We start from the raw sequence: 19932 nt of genomic DNA on the forward strand, positions 1-19932 counted from the left end.
TTATTAATTCTCAAAACTGAAGTAACGTACAAGTGAGACTCCTCTATATAGACACTTTAACGGGCCGGGCCTAACATGGGCCAAATCAAATTCACACTCGGATATGCTATATTTTAACAAACTATAGATAAAGATCGCTAAATAAAGAGATACGGATAAATTAAATCTAGTGGATAAACATCGAATCAGCTTATAGAATGTTCCGGAATATTTCTGAAGGTTCCGGAACATTCCACGGGGTTCCGGAACATCTTGAAGGATCTCCACTAGCCTCTCCGTGTTTGCACGCCGCAGGGCCCTTCGCAGCGCTCCGTTGGATTCTTCTCGGCAATACTCTCTCCCTGGCGCTCCTCGGCAGCCCTCTCGGCTTTGCTCGGCCAAAGTTTCCGCCACGGTCTCGTTCAGTGTGACTACCTCGGCCTTCAACGCCTCGGTAAGCTCCATCGTTGTCAGTTCCTGTTTCCTAGACTCCTCTCTCTCGGCATCGATCGAAGCCAATATCCTATCGTGCAACTCATTGCCCTCGAGTTCGCAAATACGTTACTCCACATCGTCAAGCTTGTCATGATGATCTCCAACGGTCAGCTCCACCCTGGCCAATCTGGTCTCGAATGATTCCATGATGACCGTAGGCTGGTCTCTCGTGTTCCTCCGGCTCCGCCTCGGGGCCTCGTTTCCAACCTTGAACTCAACATCAGACTTGTCGGTCGTCATCCCTCAAATGCAGCTCTGATACCACTTGTAACGGGTTAGGCGGTTCCTCCTCGAACACCTTTCCGTTGACCTAGCAATTCCTCAACACCACCGAGAACTCGCTAGTACAGCCTCGCTACTAGCCTTGCTTGCAACTCTAACACATATTAAAAGTAAGAACACTATAAGATGTACTCAAAAAAGAAAAGTGTTTAATAATTCTCAAAACTGAAGTGAACTACAAGTGAGAATTCCTCCTCTCTATATATATAGATTCTAACGGATCGTGTCTAACATGGGCCAAATCAAATCCACACTCGGATATGCTATATCTTAATAAACTACATATAAAGATAGCTAAATAAAGAGATACGGATAAACTAAATCTAGTGGATAAACATCAACTCGGCTTCTAGAATATTTCGGAATATTCCAGGAGATTCCGGAATATTCTGTTGGGTTCCGGAGCGTCTTGAAGGATCTCCGCTAGCCACTCTGTGTTTGTGCAAGCAGGCCCCTATTCGGCGCTCCGTTGCATTCTTCTCGGCAATACTCTCTCCCTGGCGTTCCTCGGCAGCCCTCTCGGCTTTGCTCGGCCAAAATTTCGGTCTGTGATAATAGGAATCCTTACATCTATTTTACGCCTCATTTTGGATACATTCATAAGATTAAAATTAAATCCATAAACTTAAGAAGGGTTTGTTCACATTGCATTTTTATATGATATAATATTTCATAAATATTAAAAAAATCCAATATATACCCACGTTAACATAATATATATATATATATATATAATATACTCTTTTATTCACTCAAAACTATTAACATAATTCTCGGTGCTAACACCAAAAATAAATTCATCAAAAAACTTAGCAAACAAACAAAAATCTTGGCATAATTGACTTTTCACTCATTAATACTATTCAATTTGGTGATAAGCTATCACACAAAAATTACCTTGAGAAGAGCACATTAATAATTTCAAAATAGCACAAGGTTGATTAACCCTAGTCACCTATATATATATATATGTATATATATAATAAAGATGTGTGGATGTTCTAACAAACAAAACTAATAAATAAATAAATAGAACAATGATTGTGATTGTGATTGTGATTGTGATATAGACGAAGGGTCGGATGAGGGGATGGAGTGAAATCAATCATTAATCATATAAATCTGAGGAAGGGTCGGAGGAGGGGGTGGAGGGAGGGATGCTCCAACTCCAATGATGCCCACCATTCCTCCTCTGATCTCCCAATTTTGATAGTGAAGTGCCGGGAGGGCGGTGGTAGAAGAGGGGAATCAAAGTTTGTTGCAGCTTCTCCAAATAGCAATGGCAGTTTCTTCACTTGTGTGCATCCTTCGATGCGAATATGTCCAATGGAAGTGCAGAGCAGTGTGGCGTCGCAGATGCTCTTCAATTTCGGGAGCTGAAAAAGGTATAGTCTCTTCAATTTGGGAAGATGGAGCTTTTGAGCTGATGATGATGATGATGATGATTGATTTCCTACTTCAAATATCTTTTCTATTTCTTCACACCTTTGGACATATAGGTATTCAAGGTTCTGTAAGCCCCCCAAGAGTGACAATGGCAATCCCAGCAGCTTCTTCATCTTGTTGCATTCGAAAATAGACAGATACCTGAGAGAGGAAAATAATTGTAGTGTGTGCAGATATGGAGGTGGAGATGCACTTTGAAACATCTTTACCACGCACAACAAATCAGGCAACTTCCATAACTCCATCGATTCCAAATTTTGCAATGGAAATTCTTGTAATTCCCATTCCCATTTGGATATGCACTCTACCCCTTGGCACTCTCGTATCCTCAACCTCTTCAAAGATTTCATATCACTAATATTGAATCCAGGAATACCATCCATCATGCACCTGCCTAGACCACCCTCGCACTTTACAAATCCAACGCACTTCATGTCAACTGGCCATGGAATAACATCTCCTCTTCTCCCTCCTTCTTCATTCACCCTCACCCTTGTCCCATTCACAACCACTTCATTATCAAAGGATGGTTCCATTCCCAGAAATTCTCCCACTACAACACCATAAGATCGATTGGAGTTTGGTAGACATACCATTAATCGACCAAAATCATCCGCGTCTTTCACAAGCCCGCAGAACTCCTCCAGCTGTTTTAACTTCTCAACTTCTGTCATTGGTGCTTCCATACGAAATGGAAGATGGAGGCATTGTAGTTTTGGAAAATTCAGCAACAAATTTCTTGGTAATTTCTCCAACTTTCGAGCATTAATCTTCAAGCATTCGAGATTAACTAGTTCTTGCATCCCCAAAGGCAATTCCTTGATTGGGGTCCCTGAAACGTCCAACTCTCTTAGTTCCTTGAGATTTCCCAAGTGCGGCACGCATTTAAGATTGCTGCAATAGCTTAGGAGAAGGGCTCTAAGGCTCCCCAAATTAGACACAGAAGCTGGTATCTCTGTAATTCTACTAGTACTCAGATTAAGAACATGCAGACCATGCATCTCCAAGAAAAATGAACCTGGTATTTGCTTTAAAAAATAATTTTTCTGCAAGAGCAATGTAGAGAGCTTGGGACATTTTGGGGACAATTCCGCAGGTATATCTTTTATGTCCCCCAAATAAACCTTCTGGAGATCTCTACTCCATTCTTCTCCTCCATCAATGAAACTTTGCCTATCTATTGTCAAATATTTGTTCTTTGTGATCTTTAATGCCATGGCTCTTACTAAATCATGCATCCTCACCCACCCCATTTCATCATCACTCTCTAACAAGCACACATTCACTAACTTATTCAATATGACGCGACCCTGATCCATTTGTTTTCTTCTACTCCTCCTTTTGTCCAACAACTCTTCTGAAATGAGAAGTTCAATCAATTCTTCTCTTCTGATTTTTGAATCTTCAGGATACAAGCAGCAATTCAAGAAACAATTTTGGACCATTGTAAATCCATTATGCTTCTCTTCTCCTTGATCCAACCGATCGAAACTATACTTGAGTATCTTGAAAACCTTTTCCTCCTCATTGCCATCTTCTCTCATGATTGAATCATTCAATTCTGTCAATGCATTCCTCCATTCGCAAATATCTGTCCTACCCTTCATACTTCCAGCTGTCGTGATTATGGCTAATGGCAATCCACCACACTGATCCGCCATGCGCTCTGCAATTTCTTGTACTTCAGAACTTAGTGTCAACCCTGCTCCAAGAGTTTCTGTAAATAAACTCCATGATTCTGTCTTATAGAGTGTTTTCACAGGAATCACTTCTTGACAACCAATTTGATGGCACACTTCCAACGAACGTGTAGTTATGATTAGTCTACACTCGTCCAAAGAAAGAGGGTCTCCGATCCTTTCCAGGCTGAACTTTTCCCAGACATCATCAAAAATCAGCAAAACCTTGTTTCTTTGTGATAGTGCTCGGTTCAGCCTCGCAGCTCTTTTGTCTTCATTGTGCTCGTCTGAAATATTTGCATTCACAGCCTTTGCAACTTCATCCTGCAAATTCTTTATGCTAAATGTCTGAGACACAGTTATCCAAATAACAACATGCTGGGCTCCTTCAACAAACCGATTGTGAACATGCTTCGCCAGCGTTGTCTTACCGACACCACCCATGCCATGAATCCCAATGCTCGGCACTCCATCATTCACCATCAAATTCCAAATCCTTTCAAAGCTCTCCTCAAACTTTTCACCCACCAACTTCTTTGTCAAGAGAGGAACTTGCTCGGGTTCACAAGCATGAAGCAGCTCACCAAAATGTCGACTCTGCTCAACCAATCTGTCTACTATCTCACTCAATCCCTGCGCTCGACCACCCTTGAAGAACCTACTAGTAAATCCATCAGACTCCACAGCAGCCTCCAATTCAGTGAATTCCTTTTCAAGAATCTGCACCTCTGCCAACCAGCTCTCGACTTCGCGCTTCCTCTTCTTCATACCCGATTGCTCACCATTTTTGACCTCCTTCTCAACATCAGAGGCTTTATCACTCAAGGACTTCAAGTTCCTTTGTAGAGCTTCCAGTATTATCTTGTAGTCTGTCATCGTTGTCACAGTGCTGTGAGCATAATCCGCCAGCTTCTCCCCGAGCTTGGAGAGAAAAGATCCAGCAATTACCCAAAGCATTTTTTCCTCTGTATTCAACACAACAGACTAAAAGACATTCATAGAAACACACATGCTCATTCAATTGAAATCTGGATAAGTAGTTGTTGTATATGCTTTAGAAATATATTTGTTTGTCAGTGTATGTGTAATGTCACTTGAAATTAGAAAAAGAGCATGGAGAGCCCAAGTAATCCTTGTTTTTCGTTTTTTATGTCAGCAATTCTATTGATGAGTATGTTAACCACAAAGAACCCCAAGCTACTGAGTCTTTCAGTAATTTTAGGATTAAAAAAACCAAAAAAAAAAGATCTAAATTGATGTTTTTGGGAAAATTACAAAAACATATCCTTGATGTATATCCTATTACCAGAGAAAATTGCAAAAAATATTCAGCTATATTCCATTATCACTTTTGTAGGCAAAATATATTCTACATATTTGCAAAAAATCATTATTTTTGTCTTTGGCCATGGCAGCGTGACCGAAAGTGGTGTGAATGTCACTCTCGGCCAAAAGACAAAAGAAATGACTTTTGCAAACTTGACAATAGAATTTTTTTTGCAATTTTCCCCTATTATCAATTTTATCATTTATTTATTTTGCTGCAAAATATCTTACATTAATTGAGGATACAAGGCGAATCTTTTTTACAATTTTCTAGATGTTTTCCACAAAACATGAGGTGTGTTTGTTTGGGGTTACGATTGATAAAAAGAGGAGCTCCTCCTCGTCTTGATCAAAAGTCACGAATAAGAGTTCCACATTCTTACTGGGATTTTCCCCATACTTCCCTATTCATTCAAATTTTTTTCCCAATCATCAAATCAAAACATCTATTTTTTATTTTTTATATTATATTAAAAATTAATTTTACATTCAAAACATCCCATCATATCATACGACTTTCATGTTCAAAATTTTTATTATTCAGATTTCAATTCAAAATCAAAACCCCCAACCAAATACACCCTTAGGCCGAAGTAGAGATCATAAAGCAAAGATAGATCAAAAAGCAAGATGGATCAAAACTCAGATAGATCAAACAAACCCCCAAGTAAACAGTAAAGAATTTGGAGAATCATAAAGCAAGATAGATCAAAACTCGATTGTTGCTTCAGAGAAATAGTAAAATAAATGAATCATAATTGTTGAAAATCACCTGAAATAGAAGCTTAGGCCGAAGTAGAGATCTAAAAGCAACAAGAAAGCAGCAAACACAGCACAATAATGGAGTTGAAGATTAAGAAGAAAGAAACAACGAGGGGAAGACTCGTTATTGGGTAAATACTACTTCCCAACTCCAATCATCGATGATATTTCTCACTAATAAATTCAAAATTATTTTAAGTCAACAACTACATGCATAATTTTATTCATTTAAGTCACTAACATGTAAAAGAGTATGCATTTTAAAAATTAATAGAATAAGTATAGTGTAACTATTATATTTATTAACAACAACTAACATTAGTCATATATGGACTTATTCAAAATGTGACTACATGTATATATTTAAATTCAATTATTATTTCTCTTCAAATATTGTATCTGATATCAATTTTTTTTTCTTAGATATAAATACTTGATCCAGTACGATTTGTTGTGTTTTAATTTCTGTCATCCTGTAAGAATATAAGGTATATTATCTTGCAAATTTTTTTCTTTATGTTGTAGTTTCCTACTCCTCTGTGGATGTAAAATCTATATTATGAGCATAGAGAAGGTTTAGAGGTTCTGCACTATGAAGTGGATCAAAAACATCAGCATCATCATTATATTTAAAGTGTGTTTGTTTAACATTTATAATTTTAGGTGTTTTTTTTGAGGAATTGTCAAAGTATTTTATAGAATGATAATGTTGGAGACTCCCGTTTGCCGGAGAGAAAATTAATGGTTGTGTTCCCTAATAATTCGAGCTTTTAGGTGAGAGTGTCATTCTGCATCCGGGATATCCGAGATCAGCTTGAGGGGCTGCTAGAAAGAGTTAGAAATCAAGGTGAAATCAAATGCCAATGATTTAGATGCAATAAAGACATCGGGATTCTTCCCCATTCGGAAAGGCTACAAAAAGATTATATATGTTTTGCAATGTAAAAACTAAATAAATAAAAGATTAAGCTAAAATAATAGAATCATCAAAATAAATGTCATAGATAACAGAATAAATGAAAAAGTGAAATGAATCATCAAATCATGCAGAGGAAGCTTTGGAGGAGGGGGCGGAGTGAGGGATGCTCCAACTCCAATGATGCCCACCATTCCTCCTCTGATCTCCGAATTTGGATAAGTAGAGGACGATGGCGACGAGAATCATAATTATAATCATAATCATAATCGAAGTTTGCTGCAAATTCTCCAAATAGCATTGGTAATTTCTTCACTTGTGTGCATCCTTCTATTTTAATATATTCAATACAACTGCACAGCAGTGTCGAGTCGCAGATGCTCTTCAATTTTGGAAGCTGAAAAAGGTATAGTCTCTTCAATTTGGGAAGATGGAACTTTTGAGCTGATGATGATGATGATGATGGTTGATTTCCTACTTCAAATATCTCTTCTATTTCTTCACACCTTTGGACATATAAATCTTCGAGGTTCTGTAAGCCCCCCAAGAGTGACAATGGCAATCCCAGCTTCTTCATCTTGTTGCATTCGAAAATAGACAGAAACTTGAGAGAGGAAAAAGATAACAATGTCCGCGGAGATGAACTTTGAAAAATCACCACAGACAACAAATCAGGCAGCCCTTCTAACACCATTCTTTCCAATTCTTGTAATTGTCCACCTCCTTCTTCTTCTTCTTCTTCTTCCTCCCATTTCATTATGCACTCTACCCCTTGGTACTCCTCTATCCTCAACAATTTGCAGGTTTCGATATTAATGTTTGATTCTTGAACATCATCCATCATACACCTGCTAAGTCCCTCGCACTTGAAGAATCCGACCCCTTTTATGTCAAGTGGCCATAGAAAAAGATCTCTTATCCCTTCTTCATTCACTTTCATTTCATTCACAATCACTTCATTATCACCATTTGGTGTCATTTGCAGTTCGCCCAGAAATTCTCCCACTACAACACCATAAGATCGATTGAATTTTGGTAGACATGCCATTAATTGACCAAAGTCATCCGCATTTTTCACACGCCCACGGAGCTCCTCCAGCTGTTTTAGTTTCTCAACTTCTGTCATTGGTGCTTCCATATGAAATGGAAGATGGAGACTTTGTAGTTTTGGGAAATTCAGCAACAAATTGCTCGGTAATTTCTCCAAGTATCGAGCATCAATCCGTAAGCATTCAAGATTAACTAGCTTTTCCATTCCTAGAGGCAATTCTTTTATTGGAGTTTCTGATATGTCCAGCTCTCTTAGCTCTTTGAGATTTCCTAATCCCGGTACTTTTGTAAGATTTACGCAACCCTTTAGGTGAAGAGATTTCAAACTCCTCAAATTCGACAAAGAATCTGGTAACTCTGTGATTTTAGTATAACTCAGATTAAGGACATGCAAACCTTGCATCTCAAAGAAAAATGGAGCTGGTATAAGTTCTAATGATTTATTCTCCTGCAAGAGCAATGTTGTGAGGTTGGGACATTTTGGAGACCATTCTGCAGGGATATGGCATCTGTAATTGTATATCAATGAAACTTTCTTGAGATCTTTAATCCATTCTTCTTCTTCTCCAACCATGAAACTTTGCATATCGATGCTCGAATATCTGTTCTTTGTGATCTTTAATGCCATGGCTCTTACCAAATCATGCATCTTCACCCACCTTTCGTCGTCACTCTCTAACAAACACACATTCACTAATTTGTTCAACATGACATGACCCCAATCCGCACGTTCTCTTCGACTACACCTTTTGTCCGACAGCCCCTCCGAAATGAATAGTTCTATCAATTTTTCCTTACTTATTTCTGAATCTTCAGGATACAAACAACAATTCAAGAAACAATGCTGCAGCACTGTAAATCCATCGTGCTTCTCTTCGCCCTGATCCAACCGATCGAAACTATACTTGAGTATTTTGAAAACTTCATCATCACTTCCATTTTCTTTCAAGATCGACTCTTTTAGATCTTTCAATGCAATTCTCCATTCGCGAATGTCTGTCTTACCCTTCATACTTCCAGCTGCTGTAATTATGCCCAATGGTAATCCACCACACTGTTCTGCCATAAGCTTTGCAAGTTCTTGTACTTGGGAAGTTAGTGTCATCCCTGCCCCAAGAGTTCTTGTAAATAAATTCAAAGCTTCACTCTTATCTAGTGTTACCACTTGAATAATCTCTTGACAACCGATTTGATGACACACACCCGATAAACGGGATGTTATAATTAGTCTACACTCCTCCAAGGAGAGTGGATCTCCAATCTTTTCGAGGTTGAACTTTTCCCATACATCGTCAAATATTATCAAAACTTTCCCTTTTCTTGATAATACTCGGTTCAGCCTCGCAGCTCTTTTGTCTTCGTTCTGCTCGTCTGAAATGTCTACGTTCACTGCCTTTGCAACTTCATCTTGTAAATTCTTTATGCTAAATGTCTGAGACACCGTTATCCAAATAACAACATGTTGAGCTCCTTCAACAAACCGATTGTGAACATGCTTCGCCAGCGTTGTCTTACCCACACCACCCATGCCATTAATCCCGACGCTTGACACTGTATCATTCACCAAAAAATTCCAAATCCTTTCAAAGTTCTCCTCAAACATTTTACCCACCAACTTCTTTGTCAAGAGTGGAACTTGCTCGGGTTCACAAGCATGAAGAAGTTCACCAAAATGTCGACTCTGCTCAACTAATCCGTCTACTTTCACACTCAATCTCTGGGCTCCATCTCCCCCGAAGAATCGACTAGTAAAACCATCTGAATCCATTGCAGCCATGAATTCAGTGAATTCTGTTTCAAGTTTCTGCACCTCTGCCATCCAGCTTTCGACTTCTCGCTTCCTTTTCTTCATACCCGATTGCTCACCATTTTTGACTTCCTTCTCAACATCAAAAGCTTTATCACTCAAGGACTTCAAGTTCCTTTGTAGAGCTTCCAGTATTATCTTGTAGTCTATCGTCGTTGTCACATTGCTGTGAGCATAATCCGCCAGCTTCTCCCCGAGCTTGGAGATAAAAGGTCGCGCAATTTCCCAAAGCATTTTTCTCTACTGGATACGGAAACCAGGGTCTTCAATGAATATGGTCGAACAAATCTTTGTATCATGTTAAACTGATTAAAGAACTCGGATCTATTGGCATCTTAAATTAGACCCATAATAAATTACATTTGAACACACAAAGACATCATAAGTTATATCAAAAGAATACGGCTAAAATTCCAACAATTACTTTCAGTAATTTAAACACACACACAAATAAGGATCTATGAAATCTAAATTCATCAAAAACATTTATACAGTAAGAATTTAAGAAAAGCATAGAGCAAGATATATAAATAAAGATTCGATTGTTGCTTCACAGAAATGATAAAATATATACATCGAAATTGCTGAAGGATCACCTGAAACTGAAGCATAGGACGAAGAATTATGTAGAAGCAGCAGCAAACACAACAATGGAGTAGGAGAGGAAGAAGACTACTTTATGTCTTTTGGTATATACCATCCAACTCCAATCATTGTCAATATTAATCAGTCACTATTTAATAGTATAAATCTATTTACTTCAACAATTACATGCATAATTTATTTCATTTAAGTCATTAAAATAAAAAAAAAAAAAAAAAATGTACCCATTTAAAATTTAATAAAATAGGTACATTGTAATTATAATTATTATTAACAACTATTAGTAGGTATATTTTGACTATTCAAGGTGTGATCACTTTAACATGTATTTTTTTTAATTCAATTAATTATATTTTATTTAAATATTATATGCTAATTTTTTTAATTAAAAATATTATGTTCAATTATTATTTTATTTTAAAAAATAAAAATAATATATATAACTACTGTACTAGCTAAGATATATATATCGTACAATAGACAACTGTTAAACTTTGGGAATATTTAAAATAGTTTATTTTATTGCCACTATTCAATAATCTAATGCATATTGCTTTTAATAGTTCAAAGTCGTCTCAATGTAAGTATCAAAAATCATATATATAATTGATATATTATTAATATATTAATCGAATCCGAACAGGATCCACCTTTGACCCGAATAATTGGACCCAATCACAAATAAATGGGTCGAATTTACATCCGGGTCTACTCAAACATATTGTCATCCCTACATAACCAAAATGCTTTGGAATTGCAAAACAAACTCTTATTATTCGAAAATACTTTCGACATTATACCTTACATCCTTCAACTCACACTTGTTTTTCTATCACTTTTGCTATTGATCAGTTTGATGCTTTAGATTACAAGTGAGACCATTATATGTAATTGTTAATAAATTTCTTCATCTCTTCTTGCCTCAATATATTCTAACATTCTACAAGAACTTTAATTTTCCTCACCTTTTTTCACTATCGATTTCTCTATACCTGCAAATCGAGGACTTTCCTTGCATCTCATCTCTCTTCGGTTTCTCCATACAAGAAAAAACTCATACTTTTTGTTTTTTTTGGCTCCTTGACCTGGAAAAGGAAAACAGGATTTGATAAGAAAACTCAACAATAACACAAGCAATTGTATTGAGGATGGACTAGTGGAGGAACAATATGTAGTCAAGATCATTGTAGCATAAATACCGAAACTCAGTTGATTTAAGGATAAAACTATAGCTGGTAATTGAAAAGATAAATACCAGTATTAACAGTTATGGAAGGATGGGCAGCTCAACTTGGTCGAACGAAAAGAAACTGACCCGCCCATGCTCAACTGTACAAAACTTTACCGGACACCCATTGTAATGTGCCTCAAGATCTTCGATTTCTTTCTTTGACGGAGGTTGGCCGCTGCATGAGAATTTCATACGCAATGTAACATATGTTGAAAAATCAGATTTTATAGACAATATTCAATTTTATCAAAGCTACAAGAATTTGGAACTAGGACAGCAATCATCCAAAAGTTCACAAGAATTTGATCAAATTGCTATAATGAAACCAGATTCAAATGTATATTGTAGATTGAGCATAAAGATAGTGAACTTAGTTAACTACCTGGAAAGGCAAAGATGAAAAGATGGAGCACCCGGGGCAGACTTTTTAAACTTGCTATTAGGAGAGTAAACATCAAATATTGGTCTTTTTTCATCCAAGTGCAAGTTACTAAAATGCTTGATGATGAAATGGTTGTCTTCCAATACTTGTTCTTTACCGTTGCCATGTTCTGTAATATCTTCGCGATCATCAATCTTAATTTTAAATTTCTTAATAGTCCAAGGGACACCATGGCGGCCAACAATGTAACCGAGAAACTTGAGGTGCCGGAAAACTTCAAAAGATTCCCAAGAGCATCCATGCCTATTCTTGTCTTCTGCTACCTTTCCATACAGATCATTCAAAGGAAGTTGTGTACCATCAACACCGATGACATTCAATGCACCAATTTCAGCCAAATACCTAAAAAATAAAACTAAATAAATAATAAAACTAGCAATAATAAGTAAGCAAATCATAAAGCTACTCTTGAAATAGAGAAGCATAAATAATGCGATTCTTACAATGCAATTGTTGATACTATATTACATTGCAACATATGGTCCCGATGAACAAAAACTCAACACAAATAAGTTCAAGTTGGCATAAAAGCTGCACCTAAATAGGTCATTTTTCAGAACATAAGTTAACCTTTTTCTACTGAATTTGACGTACGCCATTATCAATCCAACAAATATGTCAAAGAGAAAAACATTTGGTGTTGCTTCTACATTTATCAATTAATTTCAAATAACGAAGATGTTTCAGTATAATTGAACATTTCCATTGAATAAAGATTGTTCGTTAGCATGTTACTCACTTTGGAGCAAATAGTGTTCAAAAAAGCTTGTAACTGAACCCAATAGAAATATGAGAAAAAAAATGATAAGTTTGCATCACATACAAAGTTTCTTCCATCGAAAGATAAGTTTTTCCATCTCGAACTATTCCAGTTGTAATCCACATTTTGCCTTTTTTCTCCAGTACTTCAGCCATTCCCAACTCTTGCACCCACTGTGCCTTCGAAGCCTCCTTTCTTAAGAGTAAACATCATATTTCACAATCAGTCAAGTAACTTAGTAGCAAAAGAATGCAACCACAAAAATCCAAAGTAATAAATGTGATTCCAGACCTAAATTGCAACTTGGGTATGTCACCTGTTGCGTAGCAAAGGTCATCATCAACTGAGTCGTCAACATAGGCCTCAGAATCACTATCAAGATCATATGCTCCCTCGCAATTTCTCAACCTTTCCAATGCATCAGCTTCCATTGTTTCAGATTATTTAATCCCCTGCAGCTACTTACAGAAAAAACATATTTGAAACATAAAACTTGCTGTATTTACTCTGTTTTTAACTTCAAATGACAGAGAAAAACTGTAATTGGCCAAGATAAGTTGTTATACTTAGCTAAGTGATGATGATGGTTCTATTTTGGAAGACCAGAATCTTTACAAATGCTACATCTGTGTCCCAAATTGATTCCATATCAGGTAACCTTACAACTTATAATGTTCTTTATGCTAAACTGAAAATATGTCCAGCAATGACAAAAACAGTATCTTCTTAAGGAGTAGAGTTAAACAACTATAGTATCTTCCATTTTCACATTCACATTATATTCAATTAGGCAAACAATTCACGCAGGTATTCCTACCTATTCTTTCGCCACGATAATAAAATGCATTTAAAAAAAAGTACTATAAAATGCATTCAAACATCAAGCTATGAACGCAGGCCTGTGATCTACGAAGGAAACTAGACAACTGAAACTGGCAAATACCATCCAAAATGCTGGCATACAAAGCAAATCTCCAACGCATTTATTCGGCACCATTTCGAACTAAAACAACCCTGCAAAACCTCACCTCTAACTTAAAACAATAGCTCAAACTATAAACAAATCCAAACACCAGCAAGTATAATGAAGAAAAGAAACAAAGAACGTAGAGCTAAAGCGATTGAAAAGCAGCAAAAAACGCCCGCCTGGCTGCATCCGGGATAATTAAAATAATAAAAATATTCTGAAACACAAAAAAATAATTAAAATCTCCAAGACTTGCCGTAGAAATTGGAAAACAGGAGCGGCGTCGACGGCGGCAGAGCAGCGGCGGTAGGGAGTGTGCGCAGAAAAGGAGAAATGGTGTATGACTGATTATGACCCGACCCGACCGATTTTTAAAGTTCCGGAGTGAGTTTCTTTTAGAGTGTATTTGATCTGGCGAATTGGATTTTAAATAACTGTTTATTTATTTATTTTTTTTTTAAATCGTTAAATTAAATATTTATTTTTTATTTATTATATTATATTATGTCAGATTAGTCTATATTTATCCACTAAATTTATATATTTCTTTACTTAGATATTATTGTATCGCTTTAGATATTTATATTCTTATGTTGATAAGATATAGCAAATTCAAGTGTGAATTTCAAAAATATGATGTATCCATATCTTGCTATAATTTAGCCCATATCCATGATGGAGTGTCATACGCCATATCTTATCAAATCCACACTTGAATGGTACAACTATTCAAATCATAAATCAAAACTCAAACTCTCAAACAAACACTCTATTTGATTTTATTTTTAATAATTATTTGAATTTAATATTCCCTCCGTAACCAATCAAAAGGGTCTTTCTGTCCATTAGCCAACAAGGCCACGTTTATTTTGTTGTCGATTTTAAATATTACTATTCCCTCAATTTTGTAGCTGTTTAGATGTATAATTTTTAATATCAGTATTATATTGAATATTTATATTGGTATTGGTATTGATACGGTATAATATCAAAATATTATACAAATTTCAAAAAAAAAATAGTAATAGAATGACAAAAAAATTATAAAAATATAAGTATATTTTTAATGTTAAGTACAATCATACAAAAGCTAATTGTAAATTTATTAATTGAACGGTGGGAGGGATGTCAAATAAAAAAGGACAGACGGAAATGAAAAATGACAACAATGGAACTAAAGGAGTATTATTATAAAAAATTAAAAATTCTCTATGTCATTTAAATTTATGCTTATTTTATTTTATTGAGTTGTCATAAAAAATATTTTTGTTTTTTAAATAAAAAATCATTATATTTTTATTTTTTTTTACTATAAAAATAATAATTATTATTACTCACTTTTATTAAATCAGCGATAAGGGTGTATTATAAAATATATAAACAAACACAACCTTAGAATAATAAATTTGCGAAACGGCGTCGTTTATGGTTCGTCCTCGTTCATATCGCCTGCTCTCTGCTCATTCTAACTAACTAATAAGAGTTCTGTCTCAGTTGCTAACTTCCTTCTCCATCATCGTCCATTCTTTGCACCAAATTCTTCTCCTAGCTTCCATTTTTTTGGTTGTTTAGATTCCTGATCGGAGTTCTCGTTCTGCCGTTCCTTGCAATGGCTTCTTTCGCCGTCCCCTGTCCCAAGGTCTCGGTTCTGGTGCCTGCTTCATCGGATTCCGGCCGGAAACGGCATCGTATTGCGCCTTTCCGTCAATCTGATTCTATTTTGGGTGCATCTTCGAAGAGCAGTCAGTTTCAGGTACGATTTTGTGATGTTTAAAATTTCGATCGTTATTATGCATGGAATTGTTCAAATTTATCTGATGGCGGGTAGATTTTTCTGTAATCGTATTTTTTGAATGATCGTTGTATTTGAATCGACTGCACAATTCAACATTTTTTTTCTTAATGTGCGTTGGATTTTATAATTAATTATTATAAAGGTGTTCGGTTTTTCGGTTGAAATCCAAAATCTGGGCGTGAGGTTGCGATCGGTATGCATGAGGTTAAATAAAAACAGCAGGCGTACTCTTCTGATTGTGTTTTTCGTTTTCTGAGGAAAGTTTTGACGATTTGTTGAGCATTTTCCGACATTGATAGTGGCTTCGGTTTTTGGTTGTGATTGATGCCGATGTTAAGTTAAACTACGGTGTTCGATTCTTATAATAGTAGGAATTGAGGATGTTATTATCTTTATTAAAATTGGATCATTAAGTTTGAAGCCTACAAATGCTGAACAATTCTATGTGATGATTTGGTATAGACTTTCTTGATTTTCAAAATTTTCTTTAGAATTCTGAGTACTGAATATGATCTTAATCTTGTTGCAAGAACTTTCAAGATACTTGAATCTTACTATTGGTTTAGATTAAAAAAAATAAAAAATAAAAATGTAAGGTTTGTTTATTCAATCAAGAATGCGAAATACTTGAAAAAAATCTTTCCATTTTCTGGCAGGGATGCAGCCAGAGGCACTCAAATGTCTTTAAGGTATGTTATTTCACAAGGCAATACTGCAAGTCTTTATGTTTGTTCATCCATGGTTTCGATCTTATAAGTTGATTGGTATTCTGGCGACTTAATTGTGCGCCACGGTATCCGGTTTTAACTCCCTGTTGTTCAATCTTGTCTTAAGTCATATATCTGCTTTAAGTTGCCTTGTTTCTTCAAACTTAAATTAAAACTATCTTCGGCATTGCCAAGGTTGCTGCTGAGAAAACATCGAATTCTGCTTCAGCTCCCAGATCAATTCAAGTGAAAGAGTCCAATGACGAAAATGGAATTGCCAATACACCATCCATTTCAGCCTTTCTGAAACAAGTTATAGATATTGTCAAGTAAGAACAACACTTCTCATAAACCATCACCATCATCTTGCAACTTTTCTTGATAAATTAAATCCTATGTTGATCTTGTCAGGCTTGTTGATTCACGAGATATTGCGGAGTTACATATGAAGCAAAAGGGATGTGAGCTTCATATCAAGAAACGAGAAGCTCTGCAAAATCCATCGAATACTGCTCCAGCATATATTCCACCTCCACCACAGCACACTACCCCTCCACCACCTCAATTGCCTCCTGCAAATCCTCCAGCTTCTACTTCTGCAAGTACTCGTCCATCTACACCAACTCCTGCGCCGTCAAAGTCTAAGTCTTCACACCCCCCTTTCAAGTGTCCAATGGCTGGAAACTTTTATCGTTCGCCATCTCCTGGCGCGGCACCCTTTGTGAAGGTCAGTCATAGTGCATTCATATTTTTTTATTTTATTGCAGCTCCTAATTTCTATAACAATTGCTGATTTTCCAAAAGGCAAAACTGTTTATAATTCATTTGCAAAGTCTGTATCATTTTCTACCATGATTTAGAAACTGTGTGATGTGTTTAAAAAAATATTAGACACCCATAAAAATTGCTCTAGACCTTTTTGTGTTTTCAATAGTATTGTGCAATATTTTTTAAAATAAGAATAAATTTCACTCAGTTTCTAAAGCGTGAGGAGGAATGTTACAGACTTTCCAAACCACATGCGGATTGCAAGCAATGTTGCTTTTTTTCAAAATTTTGTTTCTCACCTTTCAGTCTAATTTCATTAATGCGTCGCGCTATCCCGCCTTAAGTTCTAATTCGAATCGAATTATACAGGTCGGGGATAAGGTCCAGAAGGGGCAAGTACTATGCATTGTTGAAGCTATGAAACTGATGAATGAAATTGAAGTCAGTCACTACATCCCTGGCTAAAATCTCTCTCTCTCCCCCTCTCAGTCTATCTCTTTTCATCTCAATAATTCGCCAATATAAACATGCGCTCATTGTATTACGAGCATTTTTATCTCGTATAACATTCCATTGCATACACTATCTACTCCAGGCTGATCAAGCCGGCACCATCGTTGAGATACTGATGGAAGATGGAAAACCAGTCAGCATCGACACGGTAACTCTCTAGCACTTCTAACTCACTCCCATTTAAATCTTGAAGTTAGTGATCAGTTTTAGTAGTTCTTCAAGACCTATAACATTACATTTCTGCTAGAATTCTTACACATTGATTCACCATTGCATTGCAGCCTTTGTTCATCATTGAGCCATGAAGCAGATCATTGTCTATCACTAGCCACAAAAAAAAAGGTGCTGAGATTTCTTCCCTTTTTTCAAACATAGGTATGACTGAATCCTTGTCTTTCTTACAACTCTTTTAGAATAAATGTAGGTATAAAATACTACTTCAGTTGCAGCATGCTTTGGCTTTTTAGTATGAGAATGATGATGGAAATAAATGGAGATAACATTGAGGCCCTACCTCACAAAATTTGTTTATTTAATCTCCTAAATTAGCACAAATACTTTTTTGTCTATGTTTTAAATTTAAAAAATAAATATATAAATAGACCTATATCATTTAAAATTAGAAGGAAATAGACTAGAACAAGTGCAAAAGATGCATAATCTTGTTTGTTCATTTTTATGTGACCTTGTGTCATTAGCCCTTTTTTTTTTTTTTTTAATGACGTGGGACCCGCAGTCAAACCCGTTTGAATGGGTGACTTTACGGTCACAAGTCCAATCCTATACCACCAGGTCATTCGTTACTCAACATCATTTTGAATTTATATAAATGTATTTTTGTGATATAATGAGATATATTTAATTAAAGATAAATTTTAAAATATATATTAAAATAATTAAAAATTTCCATTTTAATAAAATATATAATAAAATTTTATACTCACTCCATAGTCCATATTTCTTATTTACTATTTAGAATTGTTCAGGCATAAATATTTTTTTTTTTTACCGTTTATACATGGTCTTCGTCCAATTATTAGTTTATTCTCATTCATGTTTCTATTTATAAAAATATATTGTTAGACACTTCACTCTTTATCACATTAAATGCAAAAGTATTTTATCCTTGTACAAATCCATTCACAAAAATAATACTTATTATTACTCTTAACAACAAATGAAATACTATAGATGAGGGAAATAGTATAATATATATAAATAGAATATATAATTAATATAAATTAATTATATACAAATATGAAAGTCTAAATATATATATTTAATTATAAAAATATCTAGATATATATATATATATAAATGAGCCAAAAAAAAAAAAAACTATCTTATTAAAAAGAGTTTTAATCACAATAGTGAAGGAACAGCATCACATTTGTCATAGTTCCATAAATGAATGTCAGCCTCAGCAAGTCATATCTAAAGACAATGTTATATCACACGTCCATGTCCAAAGATGACATGATTCCCCAAAACATGCCTAACATTTGATAATATTTGTATAATTCTACCTTGCCAAAAAAACAAAAAACAAACACAATACCAGACCGGAAGGCCATCCATTTAATTTCCAAGTTCTGAAATACTTGTGTTTCTTTTGTGTTGATATTTGAAAGAAAATTTTTAATGAGATAAGTATTTTGATTTGAATTTTTTTTTTATATATATAATACAGATAATTGTGTAAATTATATAAAATAAAATAAATATATATAATATATTAATTTTTTGAGAATTGTATCGGATAATTTTTAACAGAAGAAAACAACATTATATGTATTATATTGGACAAAAAACAAAACATTTCATAAGACACAGGTGTAACAGGAAATTTACCCTCACAAGAAACTACAAGAACTGCAACTAGAGGAAACTAAATTCAACGGTAACCTCGAACTCCTGCGTAAGTTCCAAACTAAACAAGTTCTCAACTATTGCTTACCTCTTAAAAGTCGAGACTAAGACTAGCAAATCGATCGATAAAATACTCGGTAGAATAAAACGCCCGACACAATTAATGCAACAGATCCTATTAGGGATATCCCATGCCATATATATAACACACACTACATGCGCCATTGTGGCAAATACCCGGGGGGCTAGCAAAAAGCAGCACAAATATCACAAATCCGAAACACAGAAAGACATCATACATTATACACATTATGTAGCACATCTGTATTACATTTCTAACTATGCGCCGAGCACATTTTGAGAAACCAAGTCAGCATTACAATGCTATCCCCTACTGGTAAAAAAACGATGGGGTGATTCTGAATTCCCTTTCCATTTTCAAGTAAAATGTACACGAACACGAACAACCAACCTGCATTCCACCACAATGAAATTGCCGAACTAATTTAAAAGATAAAAGAGCCTCGCAATTGAG

At 35.5% G+C, this 19932-nt stretch overlaps 3 protein-coding genes across 14 annotated transcripts; 1 reads left to right on the forward strand and 2 right to left on the reverse strand.

Annotated features, from left to right (window-relative positions):
* Positions 1-1585: 1585 nt before the first annotated feature.
* On the reverse strand, positions 1586-10518 carry LOC127239325 (uncharacterized). The gene is made up of 4 exons (XM_051257423.1): positions 7018-10518; positions 6112-6143; positions 5980-6057; positions 1586-4865 (listed from the first exon to the last, which is right to left on the reverse strand). Exons 1-4 carry the CDS (start codon positions 9974-9976, stop codon positions 1869-1871), a joined length of 6066 nt encoding a protein of 2021 aa, XP_051113380.1. The 5' UTR covers positions 9977-10518; the 3' UTR covers positions 1586-1868.
* Positions 10519-10847: 329 nt separating this feature from the next.
* On the reverse strand, positions 10848-14144 carry LOC127266283 (uncharacterized). 11 transcript variants are annotated; one of them, XM_051296492.1, is made up of 7 exons: positions 14002-14124; positions 13345-13404; positions 13070-13236; positions 12842-12973; positions 11959-12360; positions 11601-11751; positions 10850-11430 (listed from the first exon to the last, which is right to left on the reverse strand). In XM_051296492.1, the coding sequence occupies exons 3-6, from the start codon at positions 13207-13209 to the stop codon at positions 11613-11615; spliced, it is 813 nt and encodes a 270-aa protein (XP_051152449.1). In that variant the 5' UTR covers positions 13210-13236; positions 13345-13404; positions 14002-14124; the 3' UTR covers positions 10850-11430; positions 11601-11612. The 11 variants fall into 11 exon arrangements, with proteins under 11 accessions (XP_051152475.1, XP_051152491.1, XP_051152498.1 ...); XM_051296518.1 differs by lacking the exon at positions 13345-13404 and having other exon boundaries at positions 10848-11430; positions 12842-12969; positions 13095-13236; positions 14002-14144; XM_051296534.1 differs by lacking the exon at positions 13345-13404 and having other exon boundaries at positions 10848-11430; positions 12842-12969; positions 13095-13230; positions 14002-14132.
* A 1058-nt stretch (positions 14145-15202) lies between these two features.
* Positions 15203-18188, forward strand: LOC127266375 (biotin carboxyl carrier protein of acetyl-CoA carboxylase, chloroplastic-like). 2 transcript variants are annotated; one of them, XM_051296612.1, is made up of 8 exons: positions 15203-15498; positions 16197-16229; positions 16443-16576; positions 16659-16974; positions 17385-17456; positions 17611-17676; positions 17810-17870; positions 17953-18188. In XM_051296612.1, the coding sequence occupies exons 1-7, from the start codon at positions 15355-15357 to the stop codon at positions 17831-17833; spliced, it is 789 nt and encodes a 262-aa protein (XP_051152569.1). In that variant the 5' UTR covers positions 15203-15354; the 3' UTR covers positions 17834-17870; positions 17953-18188. The 2 variants fall into 2 exon arrangements, with proteins under 2 accessions (XP_051152569.1, XP_051152561.1); XM_051296604.1 differs by lacking the exon at positions 17953-18188 and having other exon boundaries at positions 15204-15498; positions 17810-17904.
* The last annotated feature ends 1744 nt before the right edge of the window (positions 18189-19932 follow it).

This window comes from Andrographis paniculata, unplaced genomic scaffold (genome assembly GCF_009805555.1).
Source record: "Andrographis paniculata isolate CXL003 unplaced genomic scaffold, ASM980555v1 Contig18END, whole genome shotgun sequence".
In the NCBI taxonomy this organism is placed as follows: domain Eukaryota; kingdom Viridiplantae; phylum Streptophyta; class Magnoliopsida; order Lamiales; family Acanthaceae; genus Andrographis; species Andrographis paniculata.